Source organism: Budorcas taxicolor, chromosome 8 (assembly GCF_023091745.1).
Source record: "Budorcas taxicolor isolate Tak-1 chromosome 8, Takin1.1, whole genome shotgun sequence".
Taxonomy (NCBI): Eukaryota; Metazoa; Chordata; class Mammalia; order Artiodactyla; family Bovidae; genus Budorcas; species Budorcas taxicolor.
Window position 1 is genome coordinate 106,052,813 of NC_068917.1, and position 26,490 is coordinate 106,079,302.

Sequence of the window (26,490 nt, forward strand, 5' to 3'; positions counted from 1 at the left end):
AACTGGGGGAAGCCAAAGAGCTTCGGGGCTCGGGATGCTGGGGGTGAGACGGAGGGAGCAGAGGCTTAGAGGAGGAATAGGAGAGTGGGGGCAGGGAGGCTTGACATCAAGGGGGTCCCCCTCCCACTTCCCTTTCTCTGGGCACACTGCAGGCACGCTGCAGTTGCCTGTTGTATCTCGCAGGGCCTGTGTGCCAAGGCCTCTGTTCCTGGCTCCTCCAGCGCTTTGTTGTTTGGAGACGACCAAGCGAGTGAGCCTCGAGGCCTGGCATCTTGTCTGGTCTCCTTGGTCTTAGCAAACACGTCTGGCCAGTACTAGCTGGTGGCCTGAGACTGTTTAGATTTCCCTTCTCCTATTTTTCTCTTGTTTTCCTTCTCTTCCTCTCCATTTCCAAGCCTTTATTTATTCTATCACCCACATATATAACCCATGTGAACATTAGGATAGCTTTCCTGTGCATGTCGTATTAAAAACCCCAGACTGTACTGTACATTTTCTATTCTGTTGCCTTTTTTTAAACAAGAATTGCAGCATGAACATTTCCTACACCATTAAGTATTCTCTGAGTCTGTGTTTTGCAGTGGTTGGACACTATCACAGGGATGTTTCATGTCTATTTAACCAGTCCTCTCTTCTATTCAGAAACTTGTGTTATGTCTGCTCGCTTGTTATTGTAAATAACTGTGATGAAAATCCTCATGCGTGAATTGCCTCTCAGATTATTTTCCTTGGGAGAGATTCCTAGAAGTGAAATGACTGGGTCATCGGTCATAAACATCTTAAAGGTTCTTATACATATTTTGACAAATTGCTTTCCAGAAAGACTCTCGGTTTATCCTCTCATCAGCAACCTAGAGAAGGCATGGCCCCAAGAGCTTCATTTCTGACCATGCCTGCCTTCTCTGCTCTCCCTGGCATCCTTCTGGGCCTGTCACTGGCCAGTGGGTCTTTGAAGTCATACTTTTTAGGATGCGTGCAGCATATCTCTGGCAGGTGATGTGCGTCTCCCCAGACAGCTCCGTAGGCAGGGTCTGCCCTTTGCCATTCTTTCCATCTCTCCTCTTTCTTGGGAGGCAACCACAAAGGTCTTGGAATCCACAGGGCCCATTTTTCATTTAAAAATTTTTACCAAAAAATTAAAATTAGTTTTAAAAAGTCATAAAAACTTTTGAGTTGTAAAATATATAAGCCAAAAATGGCATAACACTTAAATGGACAGTTTAATGGGTAATTATAAAGTAGATATCCACTAAGAAAAAGGCCTAGACCATTGCCACCACCCCAGAGGCCGTGTGTCTCTCTTCCTGATTATAATACCCTCCTCGCCCAGAGATGTACCCACTAGTCTGACTTTGTGATAATCATTTCCTTGCTTTTCTTTAGTTTTACCGCCTATGTGTGCTTTCCTGTGCGTGCTAAGTCGCTTTAGTCGTGTCTGACTCTATGTGACTCTATGGACGGTAGCCCACCAGGCTCCTCTGTCCATGGGATTTTCCAGGCAAGAATAGTGGAGTGGGTTGCCATGCCCTCCTCCAGGGAATCTGCCCAACCCAAGGATCGAAGCTGCATCTCTTATGTTTCCTGGACTAGCAGGAGGGTTCTTTCCCACTAAGAGTGGGAGGTGGGGCTCCGCAGTGGGTATGGGGCAGGGTCATGGAGTAGGGTGAGACGTTTGGGTGAGACTTGGTCCCTGGGAACTGACAGCAGAGAAGGAGTCAGTGAACTCAAGTGTGTTAATGAGTGTGGAGCAGGGATTGACCTGGCCTTCGAAGGCACTCAAGTGACCAAACCTGGCCTGAGGCTCTCAGGATACTGCCAGAGGTGACCTGAGAGCCTGGGCCTGACAGCATGAATAGGAGAGAGGAGAGAGTGTGGGGGCTGGGAGGGCCCGGGAGCTCAGTGCAGTCAGGGAGCTGGGGGGGCGGGGAGGCCCGGCCATGTGGTCCGACTTCCTGCGGCAAGTGTGTGAAGGCTGGTGGGGAAGGTCGCAGCAGCAGTTCCGCCCAGGATGAGCACCTCTGTCTTTCTGTTTCTGTCTGTGTATGAGGGGGCGTGTGGGTTCTTGGGGTGTGGGGGCAGGGCTGGCAGTCTTCTGCGGCTGGCTTTGGCAGGCTGCCTCCCCCTCGCCCCCACCCACCTTCTCCACCAGGCCTCTTTGAACGATTGCCTTTGTTTACAGCCTTTAGATCTCTGCAACCCCGCCCGGACCCTCCTGTTGTCGGAGGAGCTGCTGCTGTACGAGGGGCGAAACAAGGCTGCCGAGGTAAGACACTCTCCTTCCCCAGGTGAGGTTTCCGGTGGGCTTCACCAGCCGTCTTCCAGGCCCCTACATTTCCCCTCTTCTTGATAGATGCAGAATTGTACAGTCAGGGTAGGAAAGACCTGAAAAATCTTCCGTGCTCTCCTCTACCAAATGGCTACCCAACTTTTCCTTAGATACATCCAGTGATGGGGCGTTCACCACCTCTCAAAGCTATATAGTCGATCTTTGGCGGTCAGAAGGTTTTCCCAACCCCTGATGACATTCCACTGTTTAGCCCAGCTTCCTCTAAGGAACAGAAGAGATGGCAGCTCACCCCAGCTGTGACGAATGACTTCATGGGTGAGAAGATTAAAGCTGTTAGCCAAAGAGGATTTTTAGAAAAGCATCCATTACTCGGGTTCTCTGGGTGTGTATTAACCCAAACCACAAATCCTCTTTTGAGGGATAAGTCTATGATCTCTCTATGGCTCTAGCTCGGCCCACAGAGGCCTGGGTGTGGAGACCACGCCGCTCTTCCTGGGAGCTGGCCCCGGCATATCTCTTACTTGGGGGGACTTCACTCACCTCCACAGTCCCCAGAGTTGGCCAGGTTCCAGCTCAGTCTTCGTGAGTTTAAGTCTATTTGGGAACAGAGGTTGGAACCCTGGGATCTGACTGGTTTCCTGAGAGCCTTGAAGAGAGAATGGGGGCTTGTTGCCAATCAGGCCCTGATTCAGAGCTGGGAGTGTGGCTTGGCTGAGTTGAGAGGCAGCTTTGGGTGGTGGAAAGATCAGGAAACTTGAAGGCAGAAAGATTACAGCCAGCTCTGTTTTGCTGCTGGCTCACTTAAGACTTCTTCCTTCTTCCTCAGTCTTCCCATCTGAATGGTGGGTGTGTGTGGGTGTCTGAGGCAGCCATGGCAGAGTCTGAGGTCGGCTGATCTCGAAGGGTGTTTCGGCCTCAGCATTCTGGGACATTTTGTGTAGCTGCAGCGAAAGCAGGCTGCTGTCGTTTTGTTTGTTCAACAAGCAGACCAGAATTCATATTTTCCAAGTGAGCATTGTCTCTTTCAGGGGGGTTTCCCTGGGGAGACCGCAGGCTTATTTCCACCACACTGGTGTCGCTTACCACATTTCTGGACCTCCTTTTCCGGAACTTTCTTAAGAACCTTGGCATAGCTTCTGAATTGCCTCCATGGGAGTAAAACTTCATCTGTTGAGGGGGATTTCAGTTCTAAGAACAGGAAGTCTTTTGGAGCCGTTCTTGGTGAGTAAGTGTGTAGTGGAGCTCAGGCAGGTAGCAAAGGTCAGAAACAGAGGTGTGGCCGCAAATTCACAAGACTCAGGACAAGACAGTGAGAAGCGGCAGCCACCCCGGAGTACACCTGTGTGTCCAAATGTGCTCTTTTGTTCCCTCACTCACTCACCATTAAGCCCACAAACATTAAACATTTCTTCTTTAGCCTTATTGTGTATGCATTTTCCATGCTGGGTCCCTGGTGGCTCAGATGGTGAAGTATCTGCCTACAGTGCGGGAGACCGGGGTTCAATCCCTGGGTTGGGAAGATCCCCTGGAGAAGGAAATGGCAACCCATTCCAGTATTTCTTGCCTGGAAAACCCCATGGACTGAGGAGCCTGGTAGGCTACAGTCCATGGGGTTGCAAAGAGTCGGACCCGACTGAGCGACTTCACTTTCATATTCCATACTTGATCCCAGTTAACTTTTTTTTTTCTGAAATATTTAATTGTTAATCTGACTGTGCTGGGTCTACATTGTGGCATTCAGGGTCTTTTAGTTGCGGCTTGTTCCCTGAACAGGGATCTAGTTCCCTGAGCAGGGATTGAACCCTGGGCCCCTTACATTGGGAGCATGGAGTCTTAGACAATGGACCACCAGGGAAATCCTGATCCTGATTAATTCTTGCAGCTTCCTGAAGAGAGGAACATTTGACTCCAATCAGTAGATGAAACCAAGCCTCCAGTGAGATTAACTGGCACCAGTGGGCTTCCCATGGTGGCACTAGGGGTAAAGAACCCACCTGCCAGTGCAGGAGACATAAGAGACGTGGATTCGATCCCTGGGTTGGGAAGAGCCCCTGGAGGAGGGCACAGCAACCCCCTCCAATATTCTTGCCTGGAGAATCCCATGGACAGAGGAACCTAGTGGGCTACAGTCCATGGGGTCATTAAGTGTTGGACACAACCGTAGCGACTTAGCATGCACGCAAGAGTCTCAAGGCTCCAAAAAGATGTAGCCACAGTTAGCACTTGGGATCTCTCTGGCTCAGCAGTGCTTCCCAGGATTCCATGCTGCCTCTGGTGTGTTTGTTTAAAAACAAATTAACGAACAGAAGCTGAACCCAGGGTCTGATAATAGTTAACAGTCTATCCAAGAGTTCTTCATCCAGTGGGTATTTGGAGCCTAGAACTAAGAGACCCCTTCTGAAGACTGAAAGAAGAGATTTGAGGACAAGTAAAAATAATCCACTCCTTTTTCTTGAAATATGATAGGAAGCAAATATTTGGATCTTGGTAGCCTGTCATGCTATTCAGGCCAAAAATACAAAGCAATTCACGAGGAGTTTGGATAAGTTTGGAGAATCACAGCGAAGGCTGGGTCCCCAGGAGTTGACTGTTCCTACTGCTTCCCTGGAACTCTCCTGCTGACTGTCTTCCAGCCTGTTCTTCAGCGTGCAGAGGCAGTCCCTCTGGACGGTGGTTTTCTTACTAGAGAGTGCTAATTTGTCTCAAGTTCTCCCTGGTGCACGACAGAAATCTTACCTCCCGGAATGTTCCCCCTTGGTTCTTTGTCCCCTCTCTTCTCTGGGCATGCTCCACGAGCTGATCCAACCCCACATCCTGAACTGCCCTCTTCACACCTGCTCCCAGAAGTCACAGACTTGATTAATGTGCCCTGAGACCAAACCAGCGTTTGGGCACAGCCTTGTTTCTACATTCAAATCCTGGTTATTGAGCATCTGCAGTGGAGCCAGGCCCTGTGTTGGAGGTTCCAGGAGCTCCGTGGGGCTCAGGGACACACCCTAACTTTACACACTGACTCACTGAGTTTACCATTAACTCAGGCACCAAGATCTTTTCTGCCAACCTGCCCTTAGGTAAGATTGCTGGGAAGAAGCTTGGTTAGGACCACGTGGGATTAGTGATCCTTTCAGTTGCAAGGATTTCCTAACCAAACAAGCCGTCAACTCTTGACCCTTTGGGAAAACAGAAGTGTCCTTGGAGCAAGTGTGGGGAGCCACCTGGCAGCCCCCACGGCCTGCTGTGGGAGGTGAGCCGGTCACTGGGCTGTGGAGATGGCCGTCACTGCTCTTGGGCTGCCGTGACTTCTCCGGGCTGCTGGGGAGGTAGGAGAGGGGCACGCTGGCCTCCCTGCGCTGCCTTCCACTGTGCGCCAGCTCTGTCCTTTCCCTGACCTGACTTTTGGGGAAATTCTTCATTCAGGCCTTAATCACTTCCTGTCTAGACCACATTCTCAGCTCTGGGAATCTGGGCCAGAGCAGCGGCTTGGGTCTTTTCTCACCTTGCTAGTGGCTCTTCCAAGTGCCCTCCAGCTGGCTCTTGTAGGCTGGGGCTGGGTTTTTTTTTTTAATTTTTAGTCTCCTCACAGACTGTCGCCTCTGACCCCTCCCCTGCCAGCTCCCCTGTGGGTCCGGAGGCCGCTTCCAGATTCCCACTGAGTCGTCAGGGGAGCCTGAGGCTTCGCCTTGTGTGCGCCTCGTGCAGGGCCTTTCTCTTTTCTGCTTTTTGGATGCTGACGTCTTCTTCTCAGGAACCAACACCTAAAATCCTTCTGAACTCTGGCCCATGTTCGTCCCCTCCCTTAACTTCACGGTCTTGTCTCCATCGCCCCTCTCTCTGGGTTCCAGCTTGGATTCTTTCACATTCAGGGATGGGGCAGCTGTAGGTAAGACTGCTTGGAAGAAGCTTGGTTTAGGACCATGTGGGATTAGTGATCCTTTAAGTTGCAAGTATTTCCTAACCAAACAAGCCCTCAACTCTTGACCCTTTGAGAAAACAGAAGTGTCCTTGGAGCAAGTGTGGGGAGCCCCCTGGCAGCCCCCATGGCTGCCTCCCCAAACGGTGAGAGCTCTGGGGTCAGCCAGACCTGGGCACTGGTCTGTCCCTGCCTGTGTGGCCTCCGACAGGTCACTTAACCTCTCAGAGATACTGGGTCCTCCTCTATCCAAGAGGGCAATGATGTTGTTTACAAGTCAGGATCCACCGAGCAGAAAGTAAGTGCTCAATAAATGGAGACTTCTGTGGGCCGTGTTGGGTCAGGGCTGTGATGGGAAGGGGGTTGGAGAGGGTCCCCACCAGGATCCCTTCCAGCCCAGCGGTCAGGAGTCCTCATGTTTGGTCCCGTCGGAGAAGCCAGAGCCCCCTGGGGAGCCTCCCGTTCAAGGGTGCCCTCTGTTGTCTCTGTGGCCCGGATTCTGTCAAATCTCTGTGTGCCAAGTCATCCTAAGAAAAACACGTGTTTTTAAATTATAAAAGTAACAGGTTCTCATTGCCAAATAATGCAAATCAAACAACTGTATAAAGTAAAATCCTCCCCATAGTGAAGACTGTGATGAGTACCTTAGACTTGAAAGTATGTAGAAACATAGACAGATTTATGGGGCTTCCCTGGCGGTCAGTGGTTAAGAATCTACCTTCCAATGCAGGCAACGTGGGTTCCATCTGTGGTCAGGGAACTAAGATCCCACGTGCTGCTGAGCAGCTAAACCCATGGGCCACAAGTACTGAGCCCAAATGATGCGACGAAGGTCCCTCATGTTACAACTAAGACTCAGTCCAGCCAAAGGAATAAATACTTTTCAAAAATATAGACAGATTGACAGTTCTGCTTTACAAATTTGGATTATATGCTAGGTACTTTTGCACATTGCAGTATTCTGATTTATGACAAACAGATTTCCATTTCTGCCCACATAGCTCCATTTTATTCTTTTAATAGTTGCATAAAATTCTACCATATGAAGTTAGTTTATTCATCTTCTCTTAATGGGCATTTATGTTTTTTTTTTTTTTCATTACAAAAGTGCTACTGAGAACATCCCTACACGTTCACATTTATATGTCGTTGTAAGAATTTCTATAGGCTAGGGTCTTAGAGGTGGAGTTGTTAGGTCATCTCCAACAGTCTGACAGCTAAATGGCAGCATGTTGACCGTCTGAATTTGAGCAACAAGCCAGCGCACACTCACTGTGGCCCTTCTGTAGTGCATGCCGACCCTCTGGCAGACTCTTCCTACTCCAGATGATGTGAAATGTCAGATTTTGATACCTCAAAGGGAAGTCCACATAATTAATAATATTTTGTTTTCTTCAGAGAATCTAAAATAGGATTTTTTATTGCTTTTGACTAAAGGCCACTGCAGGATTTGCAAAACAAAGCTCAGTGTAATCTTTACTGGCATTAGAGGATCAAGTGGATTTTTTTTTAGCATAAAACTATGTGGAGCATGCCTGGTGGTTTACCTACAATGTCTAAAAATATCTTTCTCCTTTATTTTCGGAGGAGCTAATGCATCAAAGAGATAAAAGTTCTGTGCGTGTCTGTATTGGGGCGTAAGTAACTGACTTTTTCATGATGTGATTGTGCATGGATGCAGTTGATATTATCGGCAAGGAACTTGGTAAGAACATGCATATGGCATGGTGCCTCAATTTATAGTCTACACAGAGCTTGTGAAAGAAGCCTGTAGGGAGCCCGGCAGGGACTTTCTCCCTCTCCTCAGAAAACTGAGGCTGAAGGGATTTGGGGACTTCACCAAGTTTTCATGGCTGCTTAGTGGGACAGGAGCCTCGAGTTCTGACTCCAAGTCTAGCGCTCTTCAGCCAGACACTTAGAGAAGGACGCATGTGAATGTGGTATCTCTTGCAGCTCAAGGTGGCTTCCAAGCTGAGGGCCCGTGTCTGGAGGTTGCAGAGGCATTTGGTCAGGAAGGTGGGCCTGTGGGGTGTCTGGCTGTTGAGAGGCTTGTTGTTATTCAGTTACTCAGTCATGTCTGAACCTTTGTGACCCTATGGACTGCAGCACACCAGGCTCCCCTGTCCTTCACTATCTCCTGGAGTTTGTGCAAACTCATGTCCATTGAGTCAGTGATGCCATTCAACCATCTCATCCTTTTTTGTCCCCTTCTCCTCCTGCCCTCAATCTTTCCCAGCATCGGGGCCTTTTCCAATGAGTTGGCTCTGTGCATCAAGTGGCCAAAGTATTGGAGCCTCAGCTTCAACATCAGTCCTTCCAATGAATATTCAGAGTTGATTTCCTCTAAGATTGACTGGTTTGATCAAAGGGACTGTCCAAGGGACTCTCAAGAGTCTTCTCCAGCACCACAGTTTGAAAGCATCAATTCTTCAGTGCTCAGTCTTCTTTATGGTCCAACTCTTACATCTGTACATGACCAATGGAAAAACCATAGCTTTGACTAGACAGAACTTTGTCAGTAAAGCAATGTCTCTGCTTTTTAATATGCTGTCTAGGTTTGTCATAGCTTTCCTTCCCAGGAGCAAGTGTCTTTGAATTTCATGGCTGCAGTCACCATCCGAAGTGATTTTGGAGCCCAGGAAAATCTGTCACTGTTTCCACTTTTCCCCATCCATTTGCTATGTTGACAGGCAGGCAGAGGTCATCAGGCCTGGAGGCTGAGGATGAAGGCTGATTTTTATTCTGTTAGTTTTTCCTACTATGAGAAGCAGACACGCTGAGCGTCTGCTCCTGGTTCTGCCCAAGATGACAGAGACACGAAATGATGGCAACTTGTTCCCTGGCCCTCCAGGGGAACCTGTGGCTCTGGCCTCTGGGACAGTGGGGCAGCTGGCTCTGCTTGCTCTCTCACCATGCAGGTGACGCTGTTTGCCTACTCAGACCTGCTGCTCTTCACCAAGGAGGATGAGCCGGGCCGCTGCAACGTCTTAAGGAACCCCCTCTACCTCCAGAGCGTGAAGCTGCAGGAAGGTGAGTGCTTGGCCAAGATGCCCTGGACTGCCTCCGCTCTCGCCCTGAGTCCTCCTCCTGGTCTGAGCAGCACAGATGGGATGTGTGGTCTGGCCCTGCCCGTGGGTTTGGCTCTCAGTCACTGTTGTTCCAGTCCAGCAGTCCCCACTGTACACCTTGAAATTTGCAGGGAGATTTCTGCTCCAGCGAGGTTTGGGGAAGGCTCGGAAGTGGAGTGGGAAGAGCGCTGGGTTCAGATAGACCTGTGTTCCAATCTTGGCCCGGCCCCTCCCTACCTGTGTCACCTCAGGCAAGTTCCTGGACCTCTCTGAGCCTATTTCCTCCTGTGCAAGTGAGGATGCCAGTAGTATCTCAGAAGGTTGTGGTGAAGGTTAAATTAAGTTTGGTTGTTTATGCAAAGTGACTGGCTCACACCGCGCACCCAGGCAATGCTCGTGGCTCCCAACTCACCACACACATCCAGGACAGGAGACCACGGCTGCTTCCCCCAGCCACATGCCCCAGGCCAGAGTCCGGGATGCTGGCGCAAGGAGCTGGCCGGGGCTGGCAAGCAGGAGCACGTGGGAGTGTGGAGCAAGTCTCTACCCGAACTTGCCACGGTGGCCCTGCCCTCCACTCGGGAACGGGAAACCAGTGGGAGTATCTGTTGAGAGGTTTGGTTTGGCGCCCGAGGTCTCTGCTGCAAGGGGCTCGGTTTCCTCTCCCAGGTTATGAAAACAACACCAGACCTGTTTGAGCCCGGGTGGCAGGGGCAGGGAGGAAAACATTACCCAGCGAAAGAATTCTGTTTTGACGGCTCATGCTCCAGGAAAACTTCCTGCTTATTTGCAAACCCGGCCTGCGCGCTCGGTGTCCCCACCACTCTTCCTCCTTAGAAACCCAGGCCGTGTGAGAACCCCTACTCCTGCAGCCCCACAGGAAGCCACTTACAACTTCTCCTTCTCTGCCTCTGGCTTCCTCCTGCCCACTGAGCAGGGTGGCCACCGAGGGGAAGAAAGCAAGTCACCTTGCTGGGGGCCGAGGCTCTTCTGCGAGGCGGGCTGGGCCTGACCAAAGGCATGATGAGGAGCAGCCCTCTGAGCAAGTTCAGCTCAGATCCTGAGGTTCCAGGGAGCCCCCCAGTGCCTGCAGGAGGGGGGCGACTCTGCCCTTGACTTTTCTGCTGCCACCACCCCACATCCCTCACACCCAGCTTCCCCTGCACACCCATTCCCATGTCCCTCCCACCCTTTGGACACACATGCACTCACACGCCTGCCCACCCCTGGCTCACACAATCTAGGACCCTGTCAGATTTGAGGGGTGCTGGTGGGAGGCTGTGCTCAGTAATACACACTGATTGGTGATAAGAACCAAAGTGAAAAGTGTGTTAGTCGCTCAGTCGTGTCCAACTCCTTGCAACACTATGGACTGTAGCCCACTAGGCTTCTCTCTCCATAGGATTCTCCAGGTAAGAATACTGGAGTGGGTAGCCATTTCCTTCTCCAGGAGACCTTCTTGACCCAGGGACTGAACCCAGGTCTCCTGCATTGCAGGCAGATTCTTTACCATCTGAGCCATCTCTTGTTCTGCTGTGCTCACCACGCATGTATGGGGCCTGCAAGCCCAGGACCCTGGTCTGCTTAGCCTCTTGCTATAAGGAGGGAGGGAAAAGAAGAGTTACAAACTGGCTGTGCATTGGGTGGGGGTTGGGAGCCATAGGGCAGAGGACGAGCAGAGGGTCATAGCTGGGAGGGGGGGTCTTGGGCTCCGCATTGCTGCTGACCTGGGGAACAGCATCAGCTGGTCCTTTCTCCCTTTTCTGGGCAGCAGTTTCTCTTTCAGTAGCCAGGGTTGGAGCACAGTCCTTCACGTTCCCTCCCAGCCCTGCCGTGCCCACATGGACCTGAGATTGCTGTGAGAAGATGGCTGGCGCCCATTCATCTGGCCTCCACCTCTGGCCTGGGCCGGGGTTTGGGGAGATGGGGTGGGTGGAGTCTACTGAGAACTGGTTGAATCTTCCCTTCCTGGAGGCCACAACCCCAGGCTTGAAGGGAGAGGCAGGGTGAATGTTATCTACCACTGGGTGGCTGCTGGCCAGGGTGGGTGGTGTGAGGCCTTGGGGTGTTGTGGAGAAACCTCCCCTATGCTGAGTTGCCTGTGCAGTCATGGCCTCCCGGGGCTGGAGACTGGGGGTGGCCGCGGCCAGCCCTGCTCAGGAGAGATGCCCGCAGCCACTGGAGCTTATTGGGTTGTTATGTGAGGGCTGTGTGTGTGTGTGTGCCTGTCCTGGGTTGCCAGCCAGATGTTCTGGTGCAAAGAGTCTCACCTTTCTCCAGCAGTGTCAGTCAGCAAGCACAGCAAGCATGGCTCTCCAGGGAGCCCAGAAACTGCTGGGAGCAAAGGAAGTGGCCCAGAGACTGAGCTCTCAAGGTGCACGTTCCAGCACTTAGATGGCTTTAGATTGCTTTCCAGGCATTTGTGGAGCTCTCCCCTGCTCCCCTGCCCCTGCTCCCTGAGACAGCCTTGTGGGTCCTGGGGTTGGAGAAGCCCAGCGATCCCTTCTCCAGACGGTGGAGTTGGAGCCACCGGGCCCAGTGTCCTGAGTCCTGGCATCCACAGTCCTGCCCACCTCCGCCACGCCCCCAGAGACTCACGGCAGCAACGAGGCTGGCTTTTAGGAGATGTATCTGTGGCCTCAGCTGGAGCCTCTCTTGGCAGAGTGGTCTCTGATTAGCATTGCCAGTGACTCCTAAGGTTTCTTGTCTCTTTCAAATTGACATGTGTAGGGAGTTCAGTTTGGGGCAGAGAAGACGGTAAACACAGAACAGAGCACACCCAGCCTTTCCTGTGGACTGGGGCTGGCGAGGGCCTTTCCCTGGCAGAGGAGAGTCTGCCCCACCCAGGGAACAAGGACTCTCCATGTGATGTGTCTGAAGGGTGCTTGGCTCCACTGGCCAAGCCCATTCCCAGGGCCTGGCCTGGGCACGGAACTTTGTGGTGCCCAGTGAATGTTTGTTGGGTGAATGAATGGAGGTCCGGAGGGAGACAGGAAGCGAGGCCTGGGTTTGGGGGCTAGGGTGCACGCTTCCCTCGCTTCCGGCTGGTGGCCACTTAAACCTTGCCCTCCCTCCTCCTGCCCAGCTTCTCCCAGGCTTCAGCTGGGGCTGAAAGGCAGTGTAATGGGAACAGGCGGAGAGCTGGCGCTAACAATCGGGATATCTCCGGTCAGCCGGGGCCCATTGTGGTCTCTTCCTGCCTCTGCCGCCCACTGGCTTTGCTGTTCTTTGTGTTTCTGCCTCCCAGGCGGCCCGCATCCCGCCCACAGTGTGTCTTCCTGACCTGCCCTGGTCTCTCAGGATGGCCTGGAAATGTCCAGCTGGTTCTTGGGTTCTCCAACCTCCCTGAGGAGCCCAGGCGCCCCGTCTTAGAGCCTCAGCTGCTTGGGTCCTGGCTGCGGGAGCGCTTGGAGTTAAATTTAGCCGGTTGACATTTTCTGAGCATCTCCTCAGAGCGCCGCTCAGTGCTGGCCGCCAGGGTACTAGCAGAGACAGAGACATGGTCCCACTTAAGGAGCCCATGGCCCGGTGAAATGACAGATGAGTAAACCAGGAGAGGGACAGAGCATGACCTCGTGGTCAGAAATGGGCTTTGGAGGCAGGTGGTCCTCGGTTCGTCTCAGCTCTGCCATCTGCCCACTGCTTGCCTTCTGCAAGGCGTTTCTACATCTTCCCCAGGCCTCAGTTTCTACATCTGGAAAATGGAGACAACAGCCCTCCTGGCCTGTCTCATGGATGGAGAGGACTTGGTAACTGGTTGATTTGGGATCTAAGGCCAGGCTTGAGAGGGCTCTGGGAAAGTGCCAGAGGGGTCAGACCTGGGCCAGGAAGCCAATTCTGGGCTCCCCTAGCTTATGATTGAGGATCGCCCTTGCATAGCCCATTCCCTTGTAGCTCACTTGGTAAAGAATCTACCTGCAATGAAGGAGATACAGAAGTCATGGGTTTGATCCCTGGGTCGGGAAGGTCTCCTAGAGAAGGAAATAGCAACCCGCTCCAGTATTCTTGCCTGGAGAATCCCATGGACAGAAGAGCCTGGCAAGCTACATTCCATGTGATCACAAGAGTTGGACATGTCTCAGTGACGAAACCACTACCCAACCAGCCCAAGGTCCACGGCCCACGTTCCTTGGTTGGGTTCACCCAGAAACCAAGTGACGCCTTGTTAAACTTCAAAATGGTGCAAGTGGTTGGAGTGTTGGATGGAAAGCCCAAACGTATGCTGCCTCATGTCCCCTTTCCTTTACACTCACCCCCATTTCCATACTCTGGAAAGTCCAGAGCCCACGCCTGGGTTCTGGAAGGGTTTCAGGTGAGGCTGCGGTTTCTCTCTTGGCTCAGCCACTCTATAGCCTCCTCTTTCTGCCACTGCAGCTCCTTACAGGCACCCCTGGGTTCTGAGTCTTGCTGTCCTTATTTGAGGCTCTGAGCCATGCTGAGTGCTGCCCCTCTTCTGTCCTTCTCCCAGAGTGCTGCCAGCACAAGGCCATGACACGGAGCGGATGTCAGTAAGGGTCTGCAGTAATGTGGGGGTGTGGTGCAGGGGGTGGGGGCTGTCGAAGCACAGAGAGGTTTCAAGGCAATCCGTCAGTGATCCCTTGCCACTGGGAATATGTGTCCTAGGTCATATCCCCCTGACCTTGGCCTCCTGTCTCCCTGAGGCTCCAAGCATGCTGGCTTTCCCCTCCCTTCTAGAACCTTCTCTTCTCTCACCACCAGCTTCTAAAACCCAAATTTCTGTTATTTTCTTACACAGATCTCTTTGTTTCTCCCTTGGCACTAAAGTCTGCTTCTGGAAAGTCAAGGAAACATCCTGGTTGTTTTCTTAAACAAAAGAAACCGCCTCCCCTTGTCTCCACCCTCAGCAACGCAAGTAACTGGCAGAAGCTTTGAAATTAGAGGTTTCTTCAACATGACTGACTTCTTATGCAGGGTTCCCCTCCCCCCACCAGCCCATCTCTAGGTGGGGAGAAGCAGAAGGATTTATTCTAAGTCCAAAGCATACCCCCATTTACTTAGGAGCTATTTTTATCTGACTCTGGCTGGCATCCCTAGCCTTAGGGATAGACTTGCCCAGGAAACTGCCCATATACTTGTTCCAAGAGGGCCTGGCCTCCACCCACATGAGGGCCTCATTTACTACTTTTCTTAGGAATAGAAAAGTTTTTTCTCTTTTTTAGGAAAAAAAAATCTGTTTTTTTCCTTGCCACTTTTACTTTGCAACACATTTTGGTTTTGGGTTTCTTGGTGTTTATTTATTTATTTTTTTTACAATTTCTGTGATTCAAGTGTCTGTTGAGGGTTCTGCTTTGAGCCTAGCACTGGTCCTGCTTCCTCAAGTAGACAAGGGGTCAGGCCTATGTGGTGAGCCCTTGAGAGGTAGGTGTGCACTGATTCAGAGTGTGGGCTCTGTGGCCAGGTTTCCTGGGTATAAATCTTGGTTCTTCCCCCTTCTACCTGAGGCGGGTTACTCATCCCCGCTGCCTCGGTTTTCTCACATGAATCATGGGTGAGCATACCCCCTGCCTCATAGGGGTTGTCATGAAGGTCCAGCTTACGCACGTGAAACTTTTGGCACCATGGTTCGCCCCCGGCACTGGGTATGCTAAAGCTCGGTGGCAGTTTAAGTGTTTGCTGTTGTATGTGTGGTGTGGTTATTTCCCTCAGAAAGGACAACCTGCCCGGTGAGGTTGAATGCTTGAAATACAGGAATTTGCTAACCACCCCTGGCCTGTGCTTAGATGAGTGGCCCGTGGGGAGGGCTGCCAGGTTCTGAGGAGCAACCTGCAGTGGTCAGGGAAGGCGGCCTGGAGGAGGAGGCGGGGCTTCCCTACCCTGGCGATCCCTTGAGCACAGCTGGTGATTCTCCATCCCCATGCCTTTGCTCATGCTGTTCCCAGCTTCTGGAGTGCCCTTTCTTCCCATCTTGAGTTCAAGCTCAAAAAGGTCCTCCTCCAGGAAGCCTTCCCCGACAGCTGGGGCTTATCTCCTGGCTCTTGTGTTTCCAAAGCACACAGACCAAATCACCTTCTGCCCTAGGGTGGGTATTCTGTCTCAGCTGCTCTGCTGGAGGAGGGGCAAGCGGCCAATAGGCCTCCCAGCTATGGCCCAGGTGGAGAGGGTTTGGTGAGTGGTTGAGTGTTGGATTCTAGACCAAGGGTCAGAAAACTCTAGGAGAACACACTGAGGGGTTGGGCCTGGGCTGGGAAGCCATCTCTAGGCTCCACCCAGCATGTGATTGGGGTCTCCCCTCACCCCACCTCATAGTCCACAGAGTCCACACATTCCTCAGTGGCTCCTTGTGGCATTTCAAAATGACAAAGGCAGTGTGCTGCCTCCGTGTCCCTCATCGCCAGGGGCATGGTGAGAAAGACGCACCCTGGGATGGCTGACAGTCCCCTGCACCCTGCGCGTGGTGCCCAGAGGCTGCTCCTGGCTGCCTCGCGTGGAGGGAGAACTCAGCACTCCTCGGATCAGGCTGACCTGCAGGCAGAGGCCTCACAGCTGTACCTCAACCTATTTAGTGATCAAGTGGGCTTTCCTCCTGAAATTTCACTGCCCCGAGAGCCTGCGCCTTCTTCCTCTTTTTGCAGGAAGTACCACACGCAGTCCTGTGGGCGAGAGACCCGGAGGTGCTCAAGCAAGTGGCTGAGACTTGGTAGCCAATTCTAATATAAGTCTTCCTTGTTGTTCCCTCAAAGGTTCTTCAGAAGACCTGAAATTCTGTGTGCTGTATCTCGCGGAGGTGAGTGCTTCCCCTGAATTTGAGGAGAGGGTCCTGTGTCCCGGGGCTGGAAGGAAGATGTTGGGCTGGGTGCTAGTGCTGGGTTCTGAGGCTTCTCCACACCTACTCCTCCAGTGGTTCTGGGCAGGCCCACGACGGCAGTGCCCCGCTCTGTGGAGTGGGACAGAGTGCTCCGCATCAGGGTCTCTTACTTTTGTGTAGAAGAGCAGTGGGCGTGAAAATGCTTAAAGAGGAAAGAAGGACCCTGTGGCCTCCTGCTCAGGACTTCCTGGTCTCCAGTCCCTGTAAGGGTCACAGTGAGGCTGTGGCCTGTCAGGTCAGGCATCGCCCTATTCATGGTGGCTGAAGAATCTGCCTGCAATGCAGGAGACCTGGGTTCTATCCTTTGGTCAGAAAGATGCCCTGGAGAAGGCAATGACTACCCACTCTAGGATTCTTGCCTGGGAAATCCCATGGATAGAGGAGCCTGGTGGGCTACAGTCCCTGGGGTCACAAAGAGTTGGACATGACTGAGCGACTAACAACAGTCCTCTAGAGAGGGCCCTGATTCTCGTGCCCACCTCTTTCCTCCTCTCTTTCTGGAAGATACCACCTACATCCCCCTCCTGCAGGGTCTTATCAATGTTTTAAAAAGGCCTGAAGGTAACTGTACCTTTACCTGGGCCAGAAAATGCACATGGAAGAAACCATCCAGCATCTGAATTTTGGGCTGGAGTGATACCCACTCAGTGGGTTGGATGCTCCTCCCTTCTTCAGGCTGCTTACCCCAGTCTCATCAGAAGCTCAACTGGACACTGCGCCTTCGCTGAGCTAACTGGAGCCAAACAGCTTAATGCTTGATGTGTTTTGGGAGATGAAATATCATTTATTTTTGCAGTTCAGTCGCTCGGCTGTGTCTGACTCTTTGCGACCCCATGGACCGCAGCATGCTAGGCTTCCCTGTCCTTCACCATCTCCCGGGGTTTGCTCAAACTCAGGTCCATTGAGCTGATGATGCCATCCAACCATCTCATCCTCTGTCGCCCTCTTCTCCTCCTGCCTTCAGTCTTTCCCAGCATCAGGGTCTTGTTCAGTGAGTTAGCTCTTCGCATCAGGTGGCCAAAAATATCATTACCCAGGGGCTTAATCAAAGGAGGCCTTGTGATGGAAAAACAGAACTACTTAGCCATTCAAATTTTTTTCAGTTTTCAGCAAATTTTCTTACTCCTTGTACCTCTGTTCATATGAGTCTGCTACTAGTTGCAAGCAGGGATTTGTTAGACCCATTCCTTCCCTCTGCTTCTGTTTGTCTGTCTTACCCAGTAACAGCCTTGGGAAACTGTCCGTCTTGTGGGAGAGTGCACTGGCCACACGTTATGGGTGAGGCCTGGTCTGCGCTGGCTGGCCAAGAGGAGTACACCCTTTTGAGAAGGAATTTGCATGTTGTTTGTGATTGGAAGATCATTCTTTCAGTTCCAGGCACATCCCCTTTAGGTGACCAGACCCCTGAGGTGAAGACAGTTGATGAGATGTTAGCTTCAGGGAACAGGAGGGAGTCCAAAAGGCAGTGGACATTGTTGGAGCTGAGCTGGGGACCCCGGCAGCCTGGTATGGCCATTTGAGGTCTGAAAAGGCATCAGTATCCTCCTGTGTCAGCGTATCCCCGCCGAGCACAGGAAGTAGCTGGTGGAGACGTTTCAGGGCTGGCGTGAGTTCGTTTGGCCTGGAGCCGAGCGAGGAGCTTAGGAGAGGCTGGGAGGCAGGCTGGGAAGTGTCGGAGCTTTGGCCTTTCCAGCCTCACCCATCTGGATTCCAGTTCTCTCCAGCGGGACCTGAAATGAGGCTCCCAGTTCTTTAATGCCAAGAGAGCTATTCCTGCCAGGCTGGGGTTATTTTTCTCAGAGAAAAGCACTTGTGCTCCTTGGTTTCCAGGGAGCTGTGACCTCCTAGCCCTCCAAAGACTGATGAAGGCATATTGATCTGGGCCCTTTTATTTCAGTAAAGTGTCAGGTGATCCGACCCCAAGGGGCTGGAGGATTGAAGCTCACAGGCAGCCAGAAGCCTCTCTTTTCTCTTAATGGGCTGCTCTTTACAAGAGGCATGTCTGTAACACACGGAAGACAAGATCCCTGCCTGCCCTGCGGCCCGGAACAGGCCTGCCAACCGTGGTTTTGAAACCCATGGAGAACTCCAGACTCGTGTCTTAGTTGGCATTTCCAGCAAGTGGTTTTTCACTGTTTCCTAACACGCAGGTGGTGTCCAGAGAAGAAACCAGGGCCAGAGAGTCAGGATTTTAGGGATGGCTTTCCAGTCTGCATTGAGAGAGCACCAACTGCCTGGGGCGGGCGGGGGTGGGGGGTGGGGTGGGGGGAGTGGGAGGCGGCTGCTCTGATTGTTCCCCAGCAGTAGGTCCTGGTTAGTTATCAAGTGGGTTGGATTGACCTGAGCAGTTCTCAGCCCTGGGGCCTTAATTTCCCTGGACAGGTGTCCCTCAGCCCGTGCAAATCCTTGAGACAGATGCAGCCTTTGACTGGCTGTACCAGGGGCATGGGGTCAAAGGGCACATGGGTTGCGGACTATCTGCAGAGAATTTGATCCTGGCTTTACTAATTTAAGAGTTTTCACTTTGGGGTTAGGAAGACCTAGACTGGAATCTTGACCCTGCCATTTCGTAACTGAGCGATCTGAGCAAGTCACACACTCATCTCTGAAACTAGGCTGTTGAGGCCTACCTTATAGGGTTGTTGCAGTGATTAAATGAGATTCAATAAGATACTGTGTCCAAGCCACTTAGCACAGAACCTGCCACATGGTGAGTACTCAATAAAGGGTAGCTATTATTCCTGTTAGCGTCATAACAGGGGGAGAGCTTTTCGTATTCATTTACTCTCCATTAGCAACATCACCAATGATTTATTGATCCTCTAAAATAAAAACTAAGAGGAGTATCTCACATTCTTTGTAATGTACATTCTTTGTAATGTAACAGTACATATACTGTTAAATAAAGGAGGCAAGATAGAAGGTTCTGGAGGAGGCAGAAGACAGACTCTGAATCCCTCCTCTCCCGACACTTCTTGGGGCTGCCGACTTAACCTCTTTAAGCCTGAGTTTTCTCATCTAAAAGATGGTAACAGCTGTGTTTCTCCTTCCTCCCTATGTCATAGGGTCACTGGGAGAATTGAATTAAGTAAGAGAACATCTGTCACAGCAAGTGAACAAACATAAATTATAGTAGAAGAGGTTTTCATTTTTATAAGGATAATATTAATTCAGGAACAAGGAGGTTGAGGCAAGATGGGGTTTTAAAGAAGGGAGGCAAGAGGAGCTGAGTTTCTAGTTGGCATTGGGATTGCTCAAAAGAATCCACCTGCCAATGCAGGAGACACAAGAGAAGTCCAGTCCTGGGTCAGGAAGATCCCCTGGAGAAGGAAATGGCTACCCACTCCCGTATTTTTGCCTGGAGAATTCCATGGACAGAGGAGCCTGGTGGGTTACAGTCTATAGGTTGCAAAGAGTTGGACATGACTCAACACACACACACACACACACACACACGTATGTTTGAATGCAGAGGTCTGGGCCCAGTGCTGTCGTATCTGGAGAAAGCTTAGCTCACCAGCTGGTGGTCAAGGAGGCCCTGCCTCCAAGTGAGTTTCCTGAGGATGGTTTCAGGGCAGCTTACAACCTTGACCTTGGAGCCTGATATTTGAGGACACAGTGCATATGAGTGTTCAAACTGATGAGTCAGGTCACAGAGTGGAGCAAGAGAGACCCAGGCAGGCAGTGGAGGCCCCTGATTTAGGCAGATGGGAATTCAGCCTTCCTGGAGGGGGCTGGCTCCAGGCTCTCCCTCTTGTCCAGGCCAGCCTCCCACACTCCAGGCAGCACTTGGAGAGGAGGCTTGGGAGCTAGGGCATCCCCGGAATGTGTGAGCATCTAAGACAGCCAGCCCCCAACCCTCAACTGGGCCTAGGTTTAGATCCTTGGGGCCTCAGATACCTTCTTAAGGTCATGGATGGGAAGGTGCTTTTTAAAATGGATAATTAGATAAAGGGAATTATTATTAAGGTAGAATCTGCTTCAGAACAGAAAGAGCAGGGGAAGTTGGGACTCAGGGAGTTGAAAGGATTTGCTGAAGCCCAAATAGCTAGGTAGAGGCAGGCCTGGGAGGCTTGTGAGTGCATGCATGCACGCTAAGTCACTTCAGTCGTGTCCCGATTCTGTGCCACCCCATGGACTGTAGCCCGCCAGGTTCCTCTGTCCATGGGATTCTCCAGGCAAGAATACTGGAGTCGGTTGCCATGCCTTCTCCAGGGGTTCAGGCCAGGGCCAAATTTGTGGCCTTTCCACACTGACAGCGTTTTCTGCCCTGCCCCTCCTCTCGCTGGGTGAATGTGACAAGACAAGGAGCAGATGGCTCTCTGATCAGCTCCTGCCCCACCTGGCTTCTCTCTGGGGCATTTTGGGGTGAGTCCTTCCTTGCAGTGGGCTGGGGGTTCTGGCAAGTGGAAGTCTGTTATTCAGTGGTAGAATTGCCTAACCACATCCACTCAGTTCCCTGAAACCAAGAGGTGGGGCTTTCTTTCCGCTCTCCTCTGATGCTTCTAAGAAGAACAACTCTGAGCACTTTGGGGCTGGCACCCTGGGAATACTTAGTTTGGGAGGTGGCCCTTGCCTGACGGGTGGTTTCCCTGAGGGCCAGGTCAGGTGGTAGGGGAGAGAAAGTGCTCAAATGCTACGCCATGAGGCTGATAACCATCCCAGCTCAGAGCCTTGGCACTTGCTGTTCCTTCTGCCTGGAACAGTTTCTCCCTAGCACTTTCCTTGGCAGCTCTTTGTCATTCAGCCTTGGCTGGGTGCTGCCCCTCCAGAAAGGCTGGGTCTGTCTATTGGGCTCAGATAGGACCTCTCCCTTTCGGCCTTTCCACAGTTTATAATTACATTGTTTAATTGTTTCTTGTCTCTGCCCCCATCCTAAGGGCAAGAACTCAGCCTCTCTTATTTCCCTCTTCACCCCCAGGGGCCTAGCACAGTCCTTGACACAAAACAGGTGCTCAATAAATATTTCTTAAACAAATGAAGTACCAATAATGAAGACAGCTGCTGTTTGTTGAAAGTGTTAGTCGCTCAGTCGTGTCTGACTCTTAGTGACCCCAAGGACTGCATCCTGCCAGGCTCCTCTGTCCATGGAATTCTCCAGGCAAGAATACTGGAGTGGGTAGCCATTCCCTTCTCCAGGGGATCCTCCAAACCCAGGGATCGAACCCAGGTCTCCTGCATTGCAGGCAGATTCTTTACCATCTGAGCCACCAGGGAAGCTGTTTGTTGAGGCCTGGGTTATTGCTTGCCCTCCTGATAGCTCTGAGAGGTAGGTGACATCATGGTCTTTCCCATCTTACAGATTTCTCTGAGGCTGACAGCTAGGAAGCAACAAAGCTGAGATTCAGACCAGTCCTATCCAACTGCAAAACAAGGAAGGACTGCATAGAATTCTACACTGTCCTTTTCTATGTTCTGAGCCATCCAGCTCACACCCTTAGCTCCCTGGATGAGTTCATCAAATCGCAGCCCTCTGCGGTTATAATCAAATTCCAGCGGAGACAGAAAGAGCTCGCCACTCCCTGCGCAGAGCGCAGAGCGTCCTGGAGAGGATGATAACGTGGGGCGTGTTGTTCCTTCCCTCCCCGCTCCCAGCACATTCTGGCTCCTTCGGGGCTGACTCCCTGGGTCCCCACAGCTCCCTGGTGCCTGTGCCAAGGCTGGCCTGGATTTGACCTCATTCTGAGAGTCTCCTGGGAGCCAGAGCTCACTGAGACCTTGACTGGCCAAGCGCGATACTAGGCCTGGATGAAAAAGGCCTTCCTAGAAGGGGTTTCAGGTCTAGTTGGGGAGATGAGATTGCAGCACTTAACAAGGTTAAATAGCAAAGCGAGATTTAAATGGCAGCAGTGCCAGAAGCTTGCACTCAACTGAGCTGAACAGTCATTGATCAGACCCAGCTCATGTGTCAGGCAGCAGCGGGGCTGTTGAAGGCCATGCCACTGCTCTCCAAAGACTTTCCGGAGAAACCCAGGTCCTGTGTGGGTACCCATCTCACCCTGGTCTTGTGATTAGATGAGTGTGCTGATGTAAGGGAGGGCTCCTCGCTCCACAGAACAAAAGAGGGGCAGAGACCTCGGCCCTCTGGGTCCCCCACGCGCTCCCCCAGCAGTTGCCTTCTGCCTCCTGTTCCCGGGGGTGACCTCACCATGGCAGTCCGCAGCTCTCCACAGGACTCCACTGTGTTGGGAACCACTGCCTCCCTCCCCCTAGCCCGTGGGCACAGGGCTTGCCAGCTGGCCCCTGAACCAGCTCCCTGCTGTCTGGCTGCCTCGATGTCACCGGGGATTAGTGTGCGTGTTTGTGGCTTTCAGCGGTCACTCCCCGCCCTGCTGCAGCCTCACCTACTGGACGGTTAGGGTTGGGCTCGGGCCGGGAGCCCCCTGAACCAGGGAGCAGCCCTGACTGCCCCTTTCTCTGTTTCCTCTGACGTCAGAAGGCAGAGTGCTTATTCACTTTGGAAGCGCACTCGCAGGAGCAGAAGAAGAGAGTGTGCTGGTGCCTGTCGGAGAACATCGCGAAGCAGCAACAGCTGGTGACTCCGTCCCCCGACAGCAAGGTAAGGGCCTCGCCGGGGGCCGCAGCCCTGGTCCCCCACCCTGGCCAGCCCGGACCCCCGAGCCTCTAAACTGAGCTTGAGACCAGCCCGAGCTCAGCACTTGGAACTGGGCAGCAGGCTCTTGGCAAGAAGCTGAGAGCGTCTCTCTCCTGGCGTGTCCCTGGATCCACTGAGCGAGTTCGAGGGCACTCGCTCAGGTAGAGCGGCAGAGCCAAACTGAGCGTGACCCATCAATTCTCGGCCCTGTTCTCTAATTCGCCTGTGGCAAGGTCTAGTTCAGGCTGGCCTTCCTGCTGCTGCCTGGCACGTGGTCCCCACTCTGGGTCTTGCCCAAGGACAGCACACTGGTGTTTAAAACTGGCCCAAGGCAGACATAATTGGGAATGGATGCTTATGGCAGAAAGAAGCCATGCTGTTGCAATGCAGGCCACAGCCAAGTGGAAGCAAGTGGAGTTTTCTGGGGACTAGGGCCCTGCCAGCTGGAGCATCAGGGAGATTAGAGATCTCCTAAAGAGATCAGCTGATGCTGATCTGGGGACGGGCAGCTGGTCCTGTGCCTGTGGAGGGCGCTGGGACCAGAGCTGGACCCACTGCCCCCCGGATGCCCTCCCCAGGCACAGTTGTATCCCCCATTTGTGAGTCCCTTCTCTTGCTGAACGTGCCGGCCATTTGGGGATTTGGTCTGATTGGTTGCCAAAGGAACCAAGGAGGTTGGCCGGCCGGATTCAGGGAGAAGAAGGTAAAGGAAAGCAAGGGGCAGCTGGTCAGCTTGCAGGCCTCGCGCTGCTTCTGGCTGCGTTCAGGCCACCCTGCGCATAGCCCGGCAGGGCAGGCTGCCAAGGATGGGAGTGCGGAGAGGGGCCGCACACCCCTGGCAGGGAGGTGGCAACCGGCAGCTCCTAAAATAGTGTCTGAGGATTATATAATCTCAGATTCCACAGTTACCTTGTTTTACCACTCACTGAGCGTCCCTAGGGGTCCACTGGGGAGAACAGTTTCCTTTCCAAAAGTGCTGTCGTGTGAGGGAAAGGGGACGGTGCGTCCGCAGTTCATAGCCTGGTGCCTGGTATTCAGTAGGTGCTCAGTCAACCACAACCCAGCTGCTCCTACTCGGCTGGCTGGTTCCCAACCTCAGCTTCTGCTATGCCACAGAGACCTGCCGAGGCTGTGGGCTGCCTGGCCCCCTTGATCTGGGGTGGGTCACAATCAGAAAACAGGCCACTTCCTCCTCACCAGGGCGGCCGCTGGGATGTTGCACTTGTGTTCCTCAGTTTTCTTGTGTTTTAGGCTTAGCTCCTTCTGGTCTGCGGAAAAAGTTCTTTTTGCCTCAACTTCTGTGTCTGCTGGCTCTGGAGTAGGTTGGCAACAGCCTTGTCAGCACCTTGGGGAGTCTCTCCATCTTCCGTTGGGGAGTCAGGGGACAGTTTGAGCAACTGAAGGCAGGCTGGGTTGAGAGTGGGTCCCTGCAAGGCTGCAGGGTTGGCTGATTGACCCTGGATTTGGGGCCTGGCTTCAGGGCCGCACCAGGATATATGGGCATCTTGGGCAGGCAACAGCTGGACGTGACTTGAGATTAGAGCTCTTTTAAATGTGTCCTAAATGAGAAACTCTGTGCTGGGCTGGAGGAGGGAGAAGAAAGGGGTCTAACCACCGGGATGGCCTCAAATGGCCTCCTCACCTGAGAGCGGACCCTACCCAGCTGGCACACCCCACTTGGCCCACCCTCCTTGGGCAGCAGTTAGTAACGACCTTTTGTTAGGCAGCCCCCTTAGGGATCTCACTGCCCACTTTTCTTACCCACATCATACACACTTGAAGAGTCTTAGCAGTTCATTCCTTCTAGTTGCTTGCAGAATGCTCCCTGAGAGAAATTCCAGTAAATAGGATCTTCTCCAGCCCCGCGTGGTTCCAGGAGTGTTTCAGCGAAAAAATCACCTTAACCACCGGACCAGGTGGCTTGTCCAGCCGGCACAGGCTGTGCACCTGCACTCAGCTCTATCAGGTCCCGGCTGCCTTGCCAGTGACCGTGAATCTCCTTGCCCGGGGCTGGGCTGCAGTCTTTTCATGAGGCTTGCCGCCACCAGGGGAGAAAGAAGAGGGAAGGCCAAGGTGAGCCTGGACTGGCTTCTTGCACAGTGCAGAGCTCTTTTGCTTGAAATCTGTTTCAAGTCCTGACTAGAGGAGCATGACATTATTATTTTTTTTTTAATGCTATTTCTTTGTTCTTTCTGGAACTGTTCCTCCTTGTATGCAGAACAGAAATTGCTGCCTAAGCCACTCTCTGTCCCCCCCAGCTCCAGTGCTTTTCTGAGAAAAGACACTTTGCAAGGCAGCTCCCCGAACTCCCGTGCTGCCCCTTCTCAACCCTGCTCCTTTCAATACTGTTTGCTAACCCTTGGAACGTGCTGTTGCTCAAACATCTCAAGGAATGCAAAAGTTCTTCCCCATTTGCAAAACATAATAAATGTGATATGCCCTGAACATGAAATGCTCCTGAGGAGGGACAGAGGGTACTGGAGGAAGTGGATTTAGAGAACAGTTGCGAGGTGGGTGTACCACTCCCTGCCGCGTTACCTTGGGCAACAGCTTCCCGCCAGGGCCTTGGTGGTCACATCTGCACGCTGGTCAGGTGGCTCGTCCCAGTTCCTCAAGCTGTCCCATGAACACTGAGGATGCGGGGTCGTCCAGCCTCCTTTAGAGAACTTTGCCCTGGAGATTTCTGCATCACTCGATCGCTTATGAAATGTGCCTTTAGTGGCCAGGTCTGCTCCCCTCTTGGTGGTGGGGAGGCGCGACCATAGGCTTTCTGTGCTGTGTCTGAGGGTTGCAGTGACCTGGGGGTTGCAGTGTGGGGGTCTGGGGGTCCCAGCTGGCACCCGTGGACATGAGACAGGCAGCATTCCAACTGGGTCCCTTCTCCACGGCTCCACTGTCTTTCTCTGGCTCTCTCCTGGCTGCCCGCGGCAGGTGGGAGGCTGCTCCCGGTGTGCCTTTGTGCTCCCTCTTTCTGTAGAAATAAGTGGCTGGCTTCCTCTCCTTTCCTTGCTTCCTTCATCTCAGCACCCCGTTCTTCCCAGCACCCCGTTCTTCCCCGTCCGCACTCTTTACCCTTTCTCACCTCATCATCTGCCCTTGCTGGTAAACCACCCGTCTACTCTCACCTGGGGTGACTTCTCCTAAACTCCCTACCATGGGGAATGCAGCCAAGCTAATCTGGAATAACTCACAGATGGCTGTTCAGGTTCTAAGCTAATAGGGAGAGACAGATACATATTGGGTTGGTTATTCAGTCAAATATAGGAATAAATGGCCTTCCCTGGTAGCTCAGCTGGTGAAGAATCTGCCTGCAATGTAGGAGACCCCAGTTTGATTCCTAGGTCAGGAAGTTACCCTGGAGAAAGGATAGGCTATCCACTTCAGTATTCTTGGGCTTCCCTGGCGGCACAGATGGTGAAGAATCTGCCTGCAGTGTGGGAGACCCCAGTTTGATTCCTAGGTCAGGAAGTCACCCTGGAGATAGGATAGGCTACCCACTTCAGTATTCTTGGGTTTCCCTGGCGGCACAGACGGTGAAGAATCTGCCTGCAGTGTGGGAGACCTGGGTTTGATACCTGGGTCAGGAAGACCCCCTGGAGAAGGGAATGGCTACCCACTCCAGTATTCTGGCCTGGAGAATCCCCGTGGACAGAGGAGCCTGGCGGGCAACAGTCCATGGGGTTGCAAAGAATCGGCCATGACTGAGCGACTAAGCATAGCACAGCAGCATAGAAATAAATGCCTGCTCTGGGCCAGACTTGAGTTTAGGTCCTTTGGGGTCCTTTGAGGGGAGCTCCTGGCTGC

General features: G+C 52.6%; 1 protein-coding gene across 3 annotated transcripts in view; it reads left to right on the forward strand.

Moving 5' to 3' along the window:
* RGS3 (regulator of G protein signaling 3) overlaps positions 1 to 26,490 on the forward strand; it is a 136,323-nt gene that overhangs the window by 50,679 nt on the left and 59,154 nt on the right. For all 3 annotated transcript variants that reach the window (XM_052644576.1, XM_052644577.1, XM_052644578.1), the window contains 4 exons: positions 2,180 to 2,263; positions 9,116 to 9,227; positions 15,967 to 16,010; positions 22,528 to 22,650. In XM_052644576.1, the coding sequence (XP_052500536.1) occupies positions 2,180 to 2,263; positions 9,116 to 9,227; positions 15,967 to 16,010; positions 22,528 to 22,650 (363 nt within the window). The remainder of the gene's footprint in view (positions 1 to 2,179; positions 2,264 to 9,115; positions 9,228 to 15,966; positions 16,011 to 22,527; positions 22,651 to 26,490) is intronic.